The sequence below is a fragment of the Oryzias latipes genome, chromosome 1 (genome assembly GCF_053564925.1).
Source record: "Oryzias latipes strain Hd-rR chromosome 1, Olatipes_Hd-rR_3.1".
Taxonomy (NCBI): domain Eukaryota; kingdom Metazoa; phylum Chordata; class Actinopteri; order Beloniformes; family Adrianichthyidae; genus Oryzias; species Oryzias latipes.
This window is the reverse complement of record NC_136237.1, coordinates 12,482,714-12,500,386: the sequence shown is the minus strand read 5'-3', so window position 1 is coordinate 12,500,386 and position 17,673 is coordinate 12,482,714. Positions and strand designations below refer to the sequence as shown.

The window sequence follows — 17,673 nt, the reverse complement described above, 5'->3', positions numbered from 1 at the left end:
CAGATGGAAAAAGAGAAGAACTAACCTTTTGCTGCTTGGCGAACACTACTACTCAACTTAAATGCATGCTCTTAATTCTTGTTTTTCCCATTTTAACACTAAACTCATTTCCTATAAACTACAAATATGTGCCAAAACAATATCAACAGTCACCACTTTAGTTTAATCACACAAAACGTACCTCAAACAACCATATTTACTATCAAAATGTGACAAATGTTTTACAATAAAACTTTTGGCTTATCTACTATAAAGAAATGCAAAGATGTACAACTTTAAAATATGTAGAAAGCTGAAAGTGGATAAAGGTATGTCCTTTTTCTACCCCAAAAAGCAGTGCAGAAATCTGACGTCTCAATTTCAGGCAACTGTTATACATGCCACTTGAAAAATCGAAATCTCATGGAATCAGCTATTATTTTATATTTATCTATCATGGAAACAGGCTTGTTATCAAATTTCTTGAGATATGATATCTTTCAAATGATATGCACACTAAATATTCCAAACTTGGCACATTTAAAAAAGGCTTAAAAACTTTCCTTTTTAATAATGCTTTTTATTACTTGTTATTATTACTTATTGTTGTTTTTGTCTTACATTTATCTTATTTTAAACCATTGTTATTACTGCCTTCATTGTAGCGCTTTGAGATTTTATCTAAAATGTAAAGCGCATTCTAAATAAAATGTATTATTATTATTATTATTACAAACTCCTGCACCCAATACAATACAACTGCTATCCAAGATTGAAAACTTGCATTCATGTCGATTTTTCCAAAATGAAAGAAAAAGTTCCCTTCATGTATCCATCTTTATTTAATACTTTTATTTTTATTTTACATGTATGGGTGTGTAAATAAAAAGCATTAGACACAAGACCCCAGAGATGCATTGCGTATTCAAAGCAACCCCTGTTTCGTATTTATGGAGCACAAAAAGAGAAGGGCAACATGTTGCTCATTTTGTGGAAATAATAGTTCCCACATTAGGATGGCTCAGTTAATGGGTGTAGGAATAAATCCAGTATGAGGGTCCTAAGGCAAGACCCTTCAAGCTGCTGCCTATCCGGGTCTCTCTGTGCCTTAAAAATAGAGGGTTGTCTCAAGAAGGGCATGCGGCACAAAAACCCTTTGCCAAACCATCAGTATGAATCAGTGAACGCTGACTCGCCATGGCGACCAATGATGGGATGTGCCGAAAGAGTTCCCATAACTGATGCCAGCTAATGCCACAGCTGTGACAGGTACTACACTGATGACTAAATAAGATAGGTGAGTTCTCTTGTTGGTCAGGGTTTCGAAATAACGGTAAGTAACAGTAATTAATAATCACATCATCATGTATACTGTATACATGCTCGAATATATCTATTTTCAGACAATAGAATGCTAAGTAGTTTTCTCTAGTGGTCCATAATCATAAACTTGGATGTATCTGATTACTTCCAGTCACCTGCTTTTTGTGGACATTTTTAAATATTTTTCAATTCCAAATTTAATTTCGGTTTCTATTTCTTGTGCTACACTTGATGGTCATAATAAATTTAGAAAATACTAAAAATAAAATTTGATTTTATTTATTGGTTTATTTCAAGCATTCAAAATAAAGGAATAAGACAATGTAATAACAAAACCGATATCTCAAACAAGAATTAAGTCATACACTGATTGAACAAACAGAAGAAAGACAAGGATGTCATCTTCTTGACAGTGTAATTACTCTCAATCATGAATAGAGGTATTTGCTGTAGTACACATTAAGTATAATTATAGATAGAATGATTTGTTGCTTGAGAGCGACAGAACTGAATTATATGTTACGCCATTGAACAGAATCAGGAAGGAAGTGAAGTGTTGCAGCATATCAGCATATTTACATTGAAAGTGTAAATGCATTGTGCTAACATTAAGAAAGATTTATTATTTTTTGTTGGATTACATTAAACCAGGCTTAGTATGAACCAACTGAAAGATCTTTCTTGTCTGTTACTTGCTTATTAGCATATTTTAAAATGAATGTTGAGCCAAAACAAAACTGTGACTCAAAAACAAAAGTTCGAACTGAGGAGAAAGTAAAAAAAAAAAGTAAAAAGAATTCTATATGCTTCAGGCAAAGTTTGAAAACTTTTGATTGGATTCAAGTATGATGTCATACATTCTCCCTGCAAAACCAAAAGAAAAAAATAAGGAAAAGAAATGTGGGACTACTAGAAATAAAGTTAAGCGACACAAAAAAATGAAACGACTATGGAAGTGGAAAAATGGCCCCCCGTGTGTCTGACAGAAGGACACACCCTTAGTGTGTCTGAAATGCTCTCATTACAGACTCAAATCACAGCTCTGGTCGGAACAACAACTGGCAGAAAGTCGCTCTGCAAACACTGGCGGCCGGACGGCAATAAGAACGACAACAAACCCGGTTTTCCAACCATTCAAGCTTTCATTTTAAATAAACAACGTTTCTGAACCATCGCCTGTAGGAGGCTGTCTTTCTATATTCCGTTGCAGCAAATTAAAACCAAGATTTTCTCAGAATATCTGCGTGAAAAGCTGTGCAGCAGAGTACAGAATATCCTCCTAGAAGGGTCTGTTTGCTCCATCAAACCAAACTCAGAGTGAAAAGGAGCGGAGGGTGAAGTAGCGCAACACAAACGACTTCTGTTTGTTACCTGCTTACCACACCCAGCCACTCACTCACTCACTCACGGAACAGGTTCCTGCTGCTGGCCCTTCTTCACCCCCACAAACACTCACAGATCCACACCAACGACAGTTCAACACAAATACTAGGAGGTGGTCAATAGTAGGCTACACACATGAAACATATATAAGTATAAAATACCTACTCGGAAAACGCGTCGTCTGTTCCTAAAATCCGGCACATGCGCGTGAAGAACACCTGCACGTTGCGCGCAGGTTCACAGTCTACGGTCTGTGGGCGTTTCAAACGGAACCCGATTTAAAAAAAAAAAAAAAACCTGGTCTTTCGCACTTTGTCACTTCCGCGTGCTCCTCACCTGCGTCTCACCCCCAGGAGAGCGCGCGTGCGCGCGGGGGGGGCAGCAGAGAGGGATTCAGAACAAACAGCAGGCAGAGCAGAAACTCGTCTCCAAACGTTCACATTCTTGTGTCTATGTTTTAATGATTGTTTTATTACGCACAAAAGTTCACTTTATCTTTTCCCACTTTACTCAACAGCGAACGACTCACGTCCGTCCTACCTGCGCGAGCAGGCGCAGGCGCAGGTAGGTTTGTGGTTTAAAATGTCCTATAATCCGAACTAAAAGCCCTGGGTTTTGTTTTGTTTTTTTTTTACCTCCACAAAGCAAGTCGTAAATATCCCACGACATTGTTACCTGCTTGGAGACCGGGGTTTTGGTTTTTGCGGGTCTCGCTCCGTCTGACTCTGATCCCGCAGCCGCTGTCTGGTGGACAACACTCCCGCGTTCCAGGCCCGTGTGAACGGTTGCAGACAGAGCCGACCGCCGCAGGCAAGGTGCACTCAAGTAGAAAAGTCCCACCTCTGCGGCTGCTTGTCCGCCCTGCCTTGACTTGCTTGTAGACTAGTCTGTGCTCCTCCTCTCCGCTGGGGAGGAGGAATGGGCGAGGGGCCCCTCGGGGCCCGTGAAGCCGACAGCCAGTGTGGGGAAGAAGGACCTGTTACTGTCTCCTGGCGAGATCATGAGACCCACTTCCACAGAGAGTTGACAGTTTCAGACCCTTTTAAAAGGGTTTCGAGCTGAACTGCTGCAAACAGCAGGCTGTCGATTGGAAGCAGATGAAGCTCTTTCATGTAAGTTAAAGAGCTTTTAACACCGTTTTAGCTGAAATTACACCATCTTGCCTATCATGTATGTCCTGTACAGAAGTTATCATCAATGCAAGTGTAAAGTCATTCTACCCTTTGTGTAATATGGGGTGCCGTTTGTAAAGTTACACAGTCAAATATTAACAGCAATATTGTTCCCAATATTCTTCACAAAAATACTCTATGATCCGTCTGTATGTGTGTCTGTCTGTATGTGTGTCTGTTTGTATGTGTGTCTGTTTGTCTGTCTTAATAGTAGATCTAATAGACAGCCTGCATGGAATTTTCCAGACTTTTTGTTTCTAAAAGCCAAAAAAGAAAAAAACTTTAAATTGTATAGTCTGTTTTTTATTTCTAAAAGCCACATTTCATGCAGGACACCTGTTAGAGTTTTTCACAAACTTTGCACAACAGTTAGTGTAACTTCCATAACATTTAGTAAGTTGAGCACAATGCAGCAGCAGTTTCATTTCATTCAACAGCAAATGCTTTTGGACACAAAACAATGGAGTACAAATCTCTGCAAAACGATCACTTTTGACTGACTTTTGATCACAATTAGTTTGTTTATGCCATCTATCCATCCATCCATCCAACTTCTTCCGCTCATCGGGGACCGAGTCGCGGGGGGCAGCAGTCTAAGCAAAGATGTTCAGACTTCCGTCTCCCCAGACACGTCCTCCAGCTCCTCTAGGAAGACCCCGAGGTGCAGGCCACCCAAGAGATGTAATCTCTCCAGCTTGTCCTGGGTCTTCCCACTTGCACTCTGTGGGGCATGTCCGGAATGCCTCCCCAGGGTGGCGTCCAGGAGACATCCGGGCCAGTTGTTGGTTGTTTTTATCATTTAGCTTAGAATTAACTGTACCTGTACAGGCTGAATAGTCACTGTTCATACAATTAATATTCTTCATTTTATTGCTTGTGTCATTGCACACTAACGTGTCGAACATGTGGTCAAACATTTTCTACATTCATCTTAAAAACTGATGAAAAGAGGTGTGTGAACTATGAGTTAAAACCAACAATACGCCTCTCCCTCACAGGAACTCACAGTCGAGTCACATGAACCCCCACTTTACAAACATGTATGATGTAAACCAAGTGACAGGGTTTGCATGAAGTGCATGATGTACCAAAGTACAACATATGGAAGGTCAGTGTCATGGAAAAGGGATGAGGATGGGTGGAGGAAGGGGACAAGACCAGAGAAGAAGAGGAAGAGGCCAACCGCATAGACAGATTGCTGATGAAATCAGAGCAACACTTGTGGATCATGTGGTAAATCCTGGCCTTACAATGCCTGTGTCTGGTCAAAGGATGCAGCCAATTATACTGGCTTCCAGTTTTGTTGAAAGAACAAGTGACCAAACTGTAATTTAGGTTTATTCAGCACAAATTGATTTGTTCTGCAGTATCAGCCATACAAAAGGCTTACATTGGGATATGACCTGGCAACCTTTTATATGTAGACTTACAGTTTACAACTGCAGCTCAGATTTTTTTTATAGGATATGATCCACATTTAAGGGGTTCCAATTTGTTACAGTGAGAAGTACCATCGAGAAATTAATTCCTGCTTTTTTTTGTTAAATTCTGAGAAGTATTTTTGTGATCCTAACCTTCAAAAGCCTTTTAACCGTGTATCCCAATGAAATGACTGAAATGGAAAAATAGTAAGTCTGTTTGTACCAATAAGAACTCAGACTTCAGCATGCACAGCCACTATTTTCACAGGCCTCGGGATGACCATTTTCAGGAAAAAGTTGCTTCTGTTTCATTAAAAAAAGATCTTCTTGGCGCACTGCTGCAATAGTAAAGTATTTCTTACATTATAATGCAGTTTTTTAAAGAATTAAATGTCAAAATGTCATGATGTGAAAAAACAAAATGCACGACAAGACCTAAAGATAGAAATCTAAAAAAACCAAACAAATGTAGATATGACTAACCTACAGAAAATAGGAAACCCTACAAAGTGTTCAATAAATTCTGTTTTTAACGAAAATCCGTTTTCTCTTCACCAGGATACAAATGAATTATTTAGCTACCACAACCCCAGTCTCCAAGAACACTCAGAATTGCCACAATGACTATCATCTGGTTTTCTTAAGACCCATTATCACTAAATGTTTTGAGAGGCGCATCTTATCAGTCATTAAAGCTGCCATTCCGGCTGACATAGACCAAAACTAATTTGCATGCAGAGGTAATAGTTCAACAGAAGACGCAATCATCACAACCCTCCACACAACTGTCACTCACCTGGAGGCTTAGAACAAGCATCTCAGAATTTCATTTGCATACTTCAGCTCTGCTTTGAACACATTCATTTCTAACAAAGTCATACTGAAACTGAGCAATCTCAGCTTTAGCAACTTCCTCTGCTGGTGGATCCAGGACTTCCAATGCAACAGACTCCAAAATGTCCAGATAGGAGACGTCACATGATGGAAGATGTTTCATCATCTTTCAAACTGGCACCTCACAGGGTTGAGTCCTTTGCATCCTACTTTACTTCATATGCACCCATACATGCCTCAAACCATTCACTAGGTTTGATAAACACAGAAGGACTGACTTTAAACAAACTTTAAACAATGATATTACAGCCAAAATAGAAGAAGGCTACTGTTTGATGCAGGGGTGTGAACTCAATAACCGGACCTAAACACTTACAGAACCATTCAGAAGAGAGAAATTGCTATCTGGATTTTATATGTATGAAACCTTAATGAATGACCAGTGGTGGACTTAGCAGTTTAGGGACCCAAGGTGAACAATAAAATGGGGTCCTCTGCAGCGGTTGTATAAATAATAATTTTTTTAAATCCTTACTTAATATGTCAAATAACTGCCCTATTGATCCAATTTTTGCCAAAGTCAATGTCAAGAATCTAAATGTGTTGTTAACAATTTAAAAACTGGAATCACATTTTAGCATTAAAAAATGTATTTTATGTTATATACATAGTTTTTACTTGGAAAAACATTACATTCATCTAATCCACTAATTTGTTAATTCACATTACATTTATCTAATCCACTAATTTGTTAATTCCTACAAAGAACAAATGATAAATTTCTGTATTATCTTTCATTTGTCAGGTGGGAGCTGGTTTAGCTCATGCTGGTTTGCAGCGCCTTCCGTCCGTGAAACCAGGGTTTGAATCCAGGCTGCTCCCTGTTCCCTTCTCTACTTCTGTGCCGGTCCCAAGCCCAGTTGCTTTTAGAGGGTTGCGTCAGGAAGAGCATCCGGCGTAAAACATTGCCAAGTTTACCATGCCACTCATTCACTGTGGCAATCCCTTATGGGAAAAGCCGAAAGGGAAACAACAACATCTTTCATTTGTCAGGTAAAGAGGGCACAAAAGAAACTGAGTTTTAATTCTGTTCTTGTTTATCCTATTTCATCTGTCTTCCAGCACTTTTGGAACTTTGGCAACAAATGTCTTACTTTCTCTTTGCCTTTTCCTCTTTTCATAGCCCCTTGGATCTCTCTGCTTCATTTAATCTCTGTCAGTGTTGCCAGGTAGAGTCATGGTTTTCCAGACTAAAAGTCATCTAAAGACCACCAAAACCCAGCAAAAAAACACCCCAGAAAATGAATAATTAATGAATAACTTATTAGCCCATCACATACAAAAGTGAAAATTGTTCTTATATTTTCTTGTACTTTCATGAATTTAGATGAGATCAAATTAAAGCAAATGTTCTTGTGAAACATCATAACGAGGTGTTTGATTTTTAAAAACCTGTTCTTGTGAATACAAAATTTCCAGGTATGAAATAAAACATTAAGAACTAAATCAAACATCACCTTAGAAGACTCCAAAAAGTATTTGTTCTTTTTCTAATTGTGTATTAAAAGGAAATTTGCTTTTGCGCAACATAAACAGTAAAAATCCTCCCAAAAACACATATATGCATTCATGAAACAAACAATCTATAGTTTTTATCAATGTACAACTGTTGTTTTTCTGCCTCATTCTGTCTTTTCAGTGCAGCTTCACATCAGATCTGTAGTGAAATACATGACCTGTCATATAGAAAGGGAGGACATGGAATAAAAATTTCTATAATGTGAAAAAAAAATAATAATAAGCTTTACATTTTTAACATACGCTGACCAAACTAAAGGAACAATCAACCCGACTTACTCAAGATTGCGTAATCTCGTGTAGCAGAGCTTGCATTAAAATGAAACAGGAAATATGCAGAATACTGCTTTTTAGGATAAAAATGATTAGACTGGAACTAATAAATTGAATTTGATGGAACATGTTAGTGTGAACACATATCTATTTTATTATCAGTAAGTAGACTTTCCATCTCGTGACAGCAGGTGAGGAAGATGACAGGTAAGGCACTGCCTGTCACCGCCTCTCCCCAGACTGCCCTTCCCTGCTTTTAACGTATTTCAACCAGGAACTAAAACCCCCCAAACTGATCCCAAACCCGCCCATATTATGTCCATCCACCTAAAGCCGTTTTTGCTTACAAATTCAGAGTAAAAAATGTCCTATTGAGCTGGAAACTGCCCAGTCTGGCAATGCTGCCTCTGCTCCTAACTTGTGAGTCTCTGGACTTGCTGTTGACTGGAATATACCATTGCTGCACTAGAATGGGGGAGCACCAAACACTTTTACATGATCAAGTTTATGCCAATTTGGTGATTTAGGGGGTGGGATTCATGCCAAAGTGTATTAATGATGGATGTAAAATATATTTCAGAAACTTTTATTGAGTGTCCAGCTCGGGGCTTAACCAAAATAAGCAACAAAGGGGTGGGATTATAAAAATTCATTTCCTCACTCTACCTTTCAAGCAAGTAACTAAACTCCTTTTGACAAAAATATTATTTAATAGTCTCATGTGTCACATTCTGTGTGCATAAGAGTTAATGCGTCCATTTATAAATACGAGATACAATTATTTATAAGTGTATGTATGCATATGTATTTTCCAGTCAATGTCACAACTAACTAACCCAAATTTGTTACATCTGTGTATAGATGTATATTTCTGTTCGTTTAGTTTTCCTTGTTTTGGTTGATTGCAGTCAATCATTTCCAATAAACTAGTTTCACAAAATCACTACACTCTGCCGCACAAAAAAGGCTGACAAAGCTTCAGTTTTTTAAAGTTTGGCCTTTAATGATCATATATGTAATTACAATTAATAACCCCAACGTGTTGGTACACATTCTTCTAATTTACAGTCCTTCTCCGTTGCTTTGGTGTATTTCAACAGAATTCCCAACAGAATCAAACTTTGCCCAACAGTTAATGTAACCTCCACAGTCTTTAGACATTTGGGCGCAACCTAGTGGCCGTTTCATGTTTATTTCTTCTAATGGCGAATGCTTTTGGACATGTTGCAAGTGAACAAGTAGAAATCTCTGCAAAACAATCACTTTGACGGGCTTATATCATGTCTGTCAACATTAACTGTTGTTAATACAACTACCGGTAGTAATCTTCACTTTATTGTGCGTCATTGCACACAAACCTGTTGGACATGTCAAACATTTTTCACATCCATTATTGAAATAATTCAAGATGGGAAAAGGCAGACAGTGTGGAAGTAATTGCATTACAGAGAGAGAGAGAGCCACCAATGATGTGCCAGGCCTTCACGGAGGGAAGATTACAATGTCTGCTGTAATCAGAAAACAGCATAGATACTCATATTGTTTTGGTCCATTAAATACACAAAACCTTTTGACTTTTTTTGGCTGCTCTTTATAGGAACACAATCCCTGAGAATGACAGAGACAAGCCTGGTGACAATCTGAAGAAGTATGTAGTAGGTTTGAGAATTTGAAGTTTTTTTCTGGGTTTAGGCCAAGTTTGATAATGAAATCAACTTAAAGTATCTTGAAGAATTTAATATTAATTTTAATGCAATAATTTTACAACAACGTTATACAAATTTTAAGTTTGTTTATTATAAGAATACAAGAAAGACAAACAAAAATCTGGTATAACAGCCAATAATAGATATATTAAAAAAGTGCTGTGTCAGAAGATTCATTCTGTCTCAACAGACCAGAGGTGCTCTTCATCCTGCAAACGTCACACAAAAACATCAGGTTTCTGTACAGAAAATGCATCCACTTCTGAGACATCACCATCCGTATGAAAGAGCAGTGAGTAAAGAGCAACTGCAAAGTGAAATCAATTCAGGAGTGCCGTCTATAACTGAACAATAACGTGACATACATGTTTGTTATCCTACCCAGCATGCCCTTCAGGTCTTCCTCCCAAAACTGGAAAAACAAACACAAAATATAAAGCAAATATGCAATCAGAGCTAATTGTTTATTTCTGCACCATGAAGAAGTCAAAAAGAAGGCTTGGAGCTTTGTCTGGATTTGTACAACATAGATCTAAAAAACTAAAGTCAACATTTGGGTCAAAAATGTAACATGATTATTTTTTAAATCAGTTACTTGCTAAATAAATAAGATCATATATCGTTTCTATTAAGAAGAATAGTTTTTGTGAAGATGCACCAAAATATCAGCATAGAAAGACATTTGGCAGAATACAAACATGGAGGCTGCAGTATTTGATCAACTGTCATATGCAGCCGCGCTTTGCCTTGTGTAAAAGACTCACTCATGTAAGAAAAAAAACCCAGCTTTATTTTTTTTTTTGGGGGGGGGGTCGCTGCTCCGTTCCACTCCGATTCATGCACTTGCAGACAAATAGATCCATAAACATCTTTGTTTTCCTCGTCTGAGCTGGAATCTGGTTCGACACTTTACGTCTCGCCATTTTTGCTGAACCAGTAATGTTAGACTGGGGTTGTGAGGGGCTGTAAGCTAGTGGGGGAGCACGTAAACAGATGGGGGATGGAACATGGAGGCGGGCTTGCTTCTTGCCAATGGTCCCGCCCACAACTCAGTCAAATTTCTGATGATTACCTGCCGCTCTGCAGAAACTACGTCCTAGAAAACCACACAGGTTTGTGACTTTGGCTAAAAATTGCATCATCAGATTTAAAAGACCACTGGGAACACTTTTTACACAAGATGATCAGAGTGGGACTTTAAGAAGAGAAAACAGACTTCCTGCCAATGGCAGCACTACAAATAAGTGAACACATGACAGACACCCAGATAAACTGCACGAAAAGCAATGACATGGATGCAAAGCATCAACGGGGAAAGCAACAAAGTTTCTTACTTCTGGATTTTTCAAGTCTAGTTTGGTTTCCAGTAGAAGAACTCTGCCCATCAGGTTTTCCCAGCTCTCTCGAGGTATTGTGATAACTTCTTTGTCCCCCTGTAATTCAGCCATGTGCAAGATGGCCCAAACTAAACATGAGGTTAAATGTACAGTTCGTCATTTTCTTTTCAATTTAGTCAATACTAGTTTACCTTGTCGGTGCTTTTCCAGTTTTCAAGTTCCTCCAGACGTTTCTCCAGAATGTCCAGCTTGTTGAACCGAGATAAAATCTGATTCACTTGAACCTCCAACGCTGAGAGTCTGCTCTCCATCCCCGATAACTGAATGACATGAATACTATAAATACTAGTAATTGATAAAGACATGTACAATCTAGAGTTTGATGCTTAGTCCACTGATATTTAAATCAAATCTGTTTTTTTTTTTAAATAGCACTTTTCATATCTGATAACAAAAAGTGCTGTACACTAGAATAAACAATAAGAAAAAAGTTAGTTTATTCAAAAAAATAGATCCCCTCTCCATTACACAATATCTCCACACCCCTACAACCCTTCATCTCATGGTGATCAACATTGCCAAATAAATAAATGAACAAACGAACGAAAGAAAGACAGCAAAAAGTCAAGTTAAAGAGATGGGTCTTAGGCCTACATCCAAAGTGGGGGACTCCAGGTAAAAAGCGCCGGTGTGACAGCATGTCCTCCAGATATCCTACCTCTAAATACCTGGATCAGGTGTGTCCAGCCAAAAGGAACATGCCAGGTATGTGGAATTCAGCCCTTTGGTCTGCATGCTTTCATGGTGTAAAGCCAAACAGCATTGCTGTCAGTAATGCTGGTAAATGGAAATGGCTTCGGCCCTGTCAGCTTAATGTGTAAACAAAGATGGGGAGTTCATGTTTTATCCAGTAGATAAACCAAGCCAGGAAATCCTGTTTGGAAACGAAGACAGGAATAAAAGCGTCTTCCTTCCTATGATGCTTCCACAGCCGTCAACATAAGAACCGGGTGGGAAACCCTGGAGCTTTCATAAGATGGGATAAAGGTCACCGCATAATCAGTCTGTGGACAGAAGTACGACAACATTGGAAAGCTGTGTCTGATCAGTGGAAACGAGGAGGACACGCCCCCAACCAGCGCTATTGAAAAAAAAATCTTAATCTAAATCTAAAATGTAGCTTTGAACCGAACTTAAAACAGCGACCTCTTCTTTACTCAAGATACTGAAGTTGGTCCATGACATCATCTCCAGCATAGCTTAGCCCATTTGTTCATTCACAGGCGTTTCAGCACCCATCAGCTTTGGAACACTTCAGAGTCTTGCTATTAGCTTTAATTTGGTTCAAAAATCATGTTTTAATCTAAAATCTAACCCAGCAGGCTTTTGTTAAAAGATGCATAAATACATTTAGCTACTTTGCTGCAACACATGAAATTGACTTCTTGTAGATTTGACATCTGTCAGTTCTAGCTGAAGTTCAGGGAATAAAAACATCTGCTCTCTCCAGTACTAGAAAAACAGCTTATCGACAACAATAAAAGTGTGAATGGTGACAGCTAAAACTTCCACGGAGTATTCTACTTTTTTGCCTTTCAACTGCTCTGGGGTCCCCACATCTCATCTAACCTTTTCCTTCACACAAACCCCTCTGTTGTTCTCCTCCTCTTCATCCATGAACCTCCTCTGGTTGGTCTTCATCTAGGCCTCTTTTCTGGTAGCTCCAACCTCCGAATCGTTTTATAAACATTGTCACGGTACATTCCTGTCATGTGTCCAAACTATCTCAATCTGGCTTCTCTGCATTCATCTCCAAAACTTCTACTAGAAGCTGTTTTAGCATCACCTGTTGAATTAAAGGTTAAACCAACAATGGGTTTCAAGCACAGCTGTGACTGAAGGTCACGCTACCTCAAGCAGTTCAGACCATTGACTGTGAATGAGAACTGGACTGAGGGTCCCCTCCCCCCTCACGGTCCAAACAGGAAGTACCCGCTGGCTCCAAGAGGCTAATTTCCCTATAGAGAAACAAACAGCTATTCCTCCATTGGTCAGAAGACATTTTTCTCTGAGAGCCTTTTTAACATCTTGCTAATCCTGTGGGGCCTCTGAACCATATAGATACAGAAAAGATGACCTAGACCAACTCAAACTGACACTGAATCTGGAAAACAATGTTTGTTATGGATGAGATCCCCTTTATTTTTAGGAAATACTTACACAAACAGTGCCATCACTGGGCTCCTCTGCTATTGGTACATTTGTGATCTCATTTGTAGAAGAAATGAAGGAATCCACGTCAGCATGAGGAGGACAGGACGGAAACTCTTCTGCACTGGAGGCGATTGCAGTGATAGAGGACGGAGTTTTAGCCAGATTTACAATAAACGGCTCCCTGAAGATCTAAAAAAAAAAAAAAAATGTTGATCTTTTGTTTTAATTTTGACATCATCATTTGGAATTTTCAAAAGGTAGGGAAGAGTTGCTTTAACATACAATCAAGTATTTTAAGACTTTTTTGCCAAAGTGAAAAAATACTACTGCAAATGCTAAGTTGCATATAACCTTTAAGAACAGCACTTATTAATTGTTCGTGTCAGTTGACTTTGCCTTACACTGGGAGGATCAGGGTTTACTGTATGACCTTCCACTCCAACATCACTGTGTGAGACAGGGCGTCTGACTTTGGGCTGCAAAAGACACACAAGGAGATTAAAAGTCCTTTAAACTTGCATGACAGTTGTGTTTTTAACATGTTAGTGCAGCATTTTCTGATGATGGAGGACGTGTATGAAGAAAAAAAGCTTAAATTAGCATTTTCTGAGTATTTCTTCAGGAACAGACAAAAAAATGCTGTTGGCAAAAGCTTGTAGTTGTTACAAAGAAACTACAATCAGTGGGCCACAAGTTCCCTGCTCTGCTCTATTTCTAAAACTCAACTTAGAAATTCATTTGAATTTCTAGTGAACTTCTGCCGCTCTGCAGAAATTATGTCCTAGAAAAATGACAGGTTTCTTCTTTTTTGGGGGGGCTAAAAATGGCAAAATCATCATTAAAAGACTGCTGGGGACACTTAGAAAATAGATCAAAAGATGATCAGAGTGAGTCGTAAAGGTGGCATGTAAAAAAGAAAACAAATCAAACAGCCAAACAACTCATTTCTAGAACTTGATCAGACATCACTATTTGTTTTCCCCAAGACAAATAAGAAACATTATAAACATTCCGGAATAACTGTAAAGCCACCAAATCTACAAATATACTGCTTGACAGTAAATATAATTGCAGTAGTGTTCGAAGAGTTGCAAAGAGATGAACTATTACCTGAACCAAAAAAATGATCTGCTGTAAAAACAGATTTTTAAATGTCATCAAAGACGGATATGTTTATAATTATTATGACAGAAACGTACAACTCAACATCAAATGAATACAAGAGCCCACACACCTTTTTTAATTGGCCGTGTTTTTGCAGCACCAAGTTAATGATGTCACAAATGAAAGAAATTTTCCTTTGAGAAAAACCCAACTGGAAGAACTGCTGTTTGGAGAGTACGGGCTTGTAGTGGAAAACATCCCGGAGCAACTAAAACACAAAACAGTCGAGATAAAGAGGCAGGAAGAGCCCCATCACAGAGGTAGAGGCCGGTCCGTTTGATGAAGAGTCGTTGGTATATTCCTGAACGTACCTTGTAAAGAGTATCTGTGAAACGGAGGTCTGTTTTCCCAATCAGTTCAAATCCAGCTGTCATGAGCAGCTCAGCAAAAGGTGGAGAGAAGGTGGTGAGGGTGAAGCTCGCGATTGGCAAAAAAGCTGAAGGATCTCCTTTGGAAAGCCTGGAAAAAATTACAACTTTTTTTGTTTTTATTCAAGTTTGCTGCCATTATAATAAAATGTATTTTCTGTTTTCTAGATCAACCTGTATTTATTAGAATTGTATCTTTCTGAATACCAGAAAAAATATATTTTTCAATCAAAAATGTTTTTAATCCACAAAAACTATAATAGCCAGAGCCCCACACCTTTGCACTTTTGGTATCATTAGAAAGCCCCAAATGTTCTCTGTAGATACAAAAATGAACTTAAGTCCCACTTCAATTATCTTTTGGTCTGTTTTAAGTGTTTCTCAGATCAGAGGTCCTTTAATTATGATTATGCCGCTATAAGCCCAAATAAAAAAACAAGTCCCATTTTCTAGGACAGACGTAGCTTCTGCAGAGCAGCAGTAGCTCATTAGAAATTCTCCACTGAGTTGTAGACAGGACATTTGGGGCAAAGAAAGTCCACCCCACTACCCGTCGCCCATCTGATTACTCGTTCTTCTGCTGGCTTACACCCCCTCACACCCTCAACCTAACATTAGTAGTGCCATAATGATGGCAAGCATTTCAGAGCTATCCAGCCGCACAGTTTTGAGCCAGATGCCAGCTAAAGGAAAACAAAGATGTATGTGGATCTAGTAGTGGATTAATCAGAATGGAGGGAACACAGGATATTTTCTGTCACTAATACAATCTTTTTCAAAGGGCTTTTTTTTGTCTGCTCATACCACTTAAATAAAAACATACTAAGAAATGCAATTTTGAGTATGATTTTCTATATATTTTTCCTCCATCATCCGAAAAATGCCACAATAACATGTTAAAAACAGCATTTTCAGTGGAGTGGGTCTTTAATTCAGCAGCATGCAGTGGTTGGGAGGCATTCAGGATTAGAAATGACCTATAGAGGACACATTTACATGACATAATTGTGGCACTTGAAGCCTTACTTGTTATAATCGACATCCTCTGGGTATTTGATCACTCGTAAAAGGCTTTCCAGTTTACGAAGACCACTCTGCACATCTCCAGTGGAAATCATGGTGAACTGCTAAACAAAGGAAGGATAGGAGGGGGTACTTCAAAAAGAATATAAACTAAATTATTACAACATTATGCATATAAACAATGCAGACGGAATGCAACAAAAATTGTAAAATTAGCTAAACTAGCAAGCAAGTACCAACACACAATCTGAGCTCGAATTTGATGATGATAACTTCGTCGATCCGGATAAAACTGTGACGTATCGTTCAAAAGATAAAATGCGGTTTGTTCTACCTGTAAGCAAAAGGAAAGCAGCGCTTCAAACGCACAAAAAAGAGCAGAAAAACAACATTAGTTCGCTTCTGTCGCCGCCCTTTGATTTGTTTTTACCGCCGTGTCGAAATGATGACGTAAACTTACTGCTCCAACCCATACGCTAAAGAAAACTTTATTTAAAAGAACACGTAAACCCACACGTTTTAAAAAAACTTTATTTGAAAGAACAAACCCCAAACACCCCGGTGCTGACTGTGACCATTGACTTACTGTACGGTCTATACCTGTGACCGAAGGGGGGCCATTTGCTGCTTGTTTGTAGCTTAGGGTATTGTATGTTTTGGAAGTTTACTGTGATCAGATCGTTAACTTTTTTCAAGACGTTGTTCTATTTCCCTTTGAGAATTAGGATGTTAACACTGCAACAGCCAGTGGTTGTCAACAACAACTTGTGACTTAGTCCTAGCTCTGGCTGTGCCGTTTGAGCATTTTAGGGTTGGGTAGATTTAGAAAGGTCCAGCACAGACTTTAGTGTACATGTTTAAACATTTAGTACTGAAGTGCTCTGTGATTTAAATAGAATTTGTCCCTAAAATGTGCACTTTAATCTGTAGTTACAACAACTTGAAGGCTTAAATTACTACACACAATTGTTTTGAGTGTGAGAACATGATTGTGTCACAGGTCTGCCAGCACAAGATCTTACAGTTCTGCCCCATGAGCACTTGCAATGTTAGACTTTAAAAACAAGTTTATTTTTTCTCATCACTGTTTTTATTGTGACAGAGCATTCAATTTAAATATTTTTTTCTTTAAGTATCACAACCCTTAGCAAAAGGTAGTCTGTTAAAGTGTGGGACAAAAATACTTAGTTTATGCTAAAAGTAGAAACTAAGTTTGCTTTCTATATACTATCTATGTATTGTAAACGTAAAATGTTTCAATTTAATCTGAAGAAATATTCAGTTAGTGTACTTCCTACACTATGTACATGGTTGACAGTATACTTGCTATATTTACACTCAAGTATTCTTAATGAAATTAACTTAAGAAGGGATTGCAAAATCTTGCTGAAGGGAAAAGAATGGAATTGGAATGTTTAACTGCAAAAGAAAACGTTTGCTACGCAGTTACACCTTGTCTTAACTCAACTTTAGCATTTGAAAACAGAAAAGGAAACTTTAAAGAAAACTTCATAAACAAGTTCTTCAAATTTTACCATTGGAATAATGTGTCTGATGACAGAAAACAATGTTTCACCTGTTGGGAAGGGGCGCAAGGTAAGAAGGCTAAACAGCCACAGCTAGCAGTAGATGGGGGATTGGTTCATCTTTATAATTTTTCTTTAACTCTGTGTTGCAAATGCTCAAATTAGTTAGCTGTAAAAGTTGCAAAATAAAGATAATGCATTGATATCACTGAGGGCTCTGATAACTTACTGTCAACAACAAAGGTGGGAAGTATCCTTGCATTTTTATTTTTCCTGAATTTAAGTGAGGTAAGGATAAATAAATAAGGTGGAAACTGAGTTTTCTGATTTTTTAAATAATAGGCAATTCTTTAAGTACTTGAGGTAATGATT

The 17,673-nt window shown here is 38.4% G+C and overlaps 2 protein-coding genes across 10 annotated transcripts in view; both read right to left on the bottom strand.

Moving 5' to 3' along the window:
* ctnnd1 (catenin (cadherin-associated protein), delta 1) overlaps positions 1–3,702 on the bottom strand; it is a 38,436-nt gene extending 34,734 nt beyond the window's left edge. The window contains exon 1 of one of the 2 annotated variants that reach the window (XM_004066142.5): positions 3,361–3,702. The gene's annotated coding sequence lies outside the window, so the exon portion shown is untranslated. Of the gene's footprint in view, positions 1–2,850; positions 3,152–3,360 lie in introns of those variants that run through there. The other variant, XM_078950049.1, reaches the window with a different exon arrangement.
* A 6,033-nt stretch (positions 3,703–9,735) lies between these two features.
* Positions 9,736–16,269, bottom strand: cep44 (centrosomal protein 44). 8 transcript variants are annotated; one of them, XR_002874026.2, is made up of 10 exons: positions 16,110–16,269; positions 15,779–15,879; positions 14,696–14,843; positions 14,455–14,592; positions 13,622–13,696; positions 13,227–13,409; positions 11,198–11,326; positions 11,004–11,134; positions 10,035–10,081; positions 9,736–9,878 (listed from the first exon to the last, which is right to left on the bottom strand). XR_002874026.2 is itself a non-coding variant. In XM_023959354.2 (10 exons), exons 2-10 carry the CDS (start codon positions 15,868–15,870, stop codon positions 9,818–9,820), a joined length of 972 nt encoding a protein of 323 aa, XP_023815122.1. In that variant the 5' UTR covers positions 15,871–15,879; positions 16,110–16,269; the 3' UTR covers positions 9,736–9,817. The 8 variants fall into 8 exon arrangements, 5 of the variants coding, with proteins under 5 accessions (XP_023815122.1, XP_023815126.1, XP_023815123.1 ...); XR_002874030.2 differs by having other exon boundaries at positions 10,051–10,081; XR_013652695.1 differs by having other exon boundaries at positions 15,779–15,876; positions 16,110–16,248.
* Positions 16,270–17,673: the final 1,404 nt, after the last annotated feature.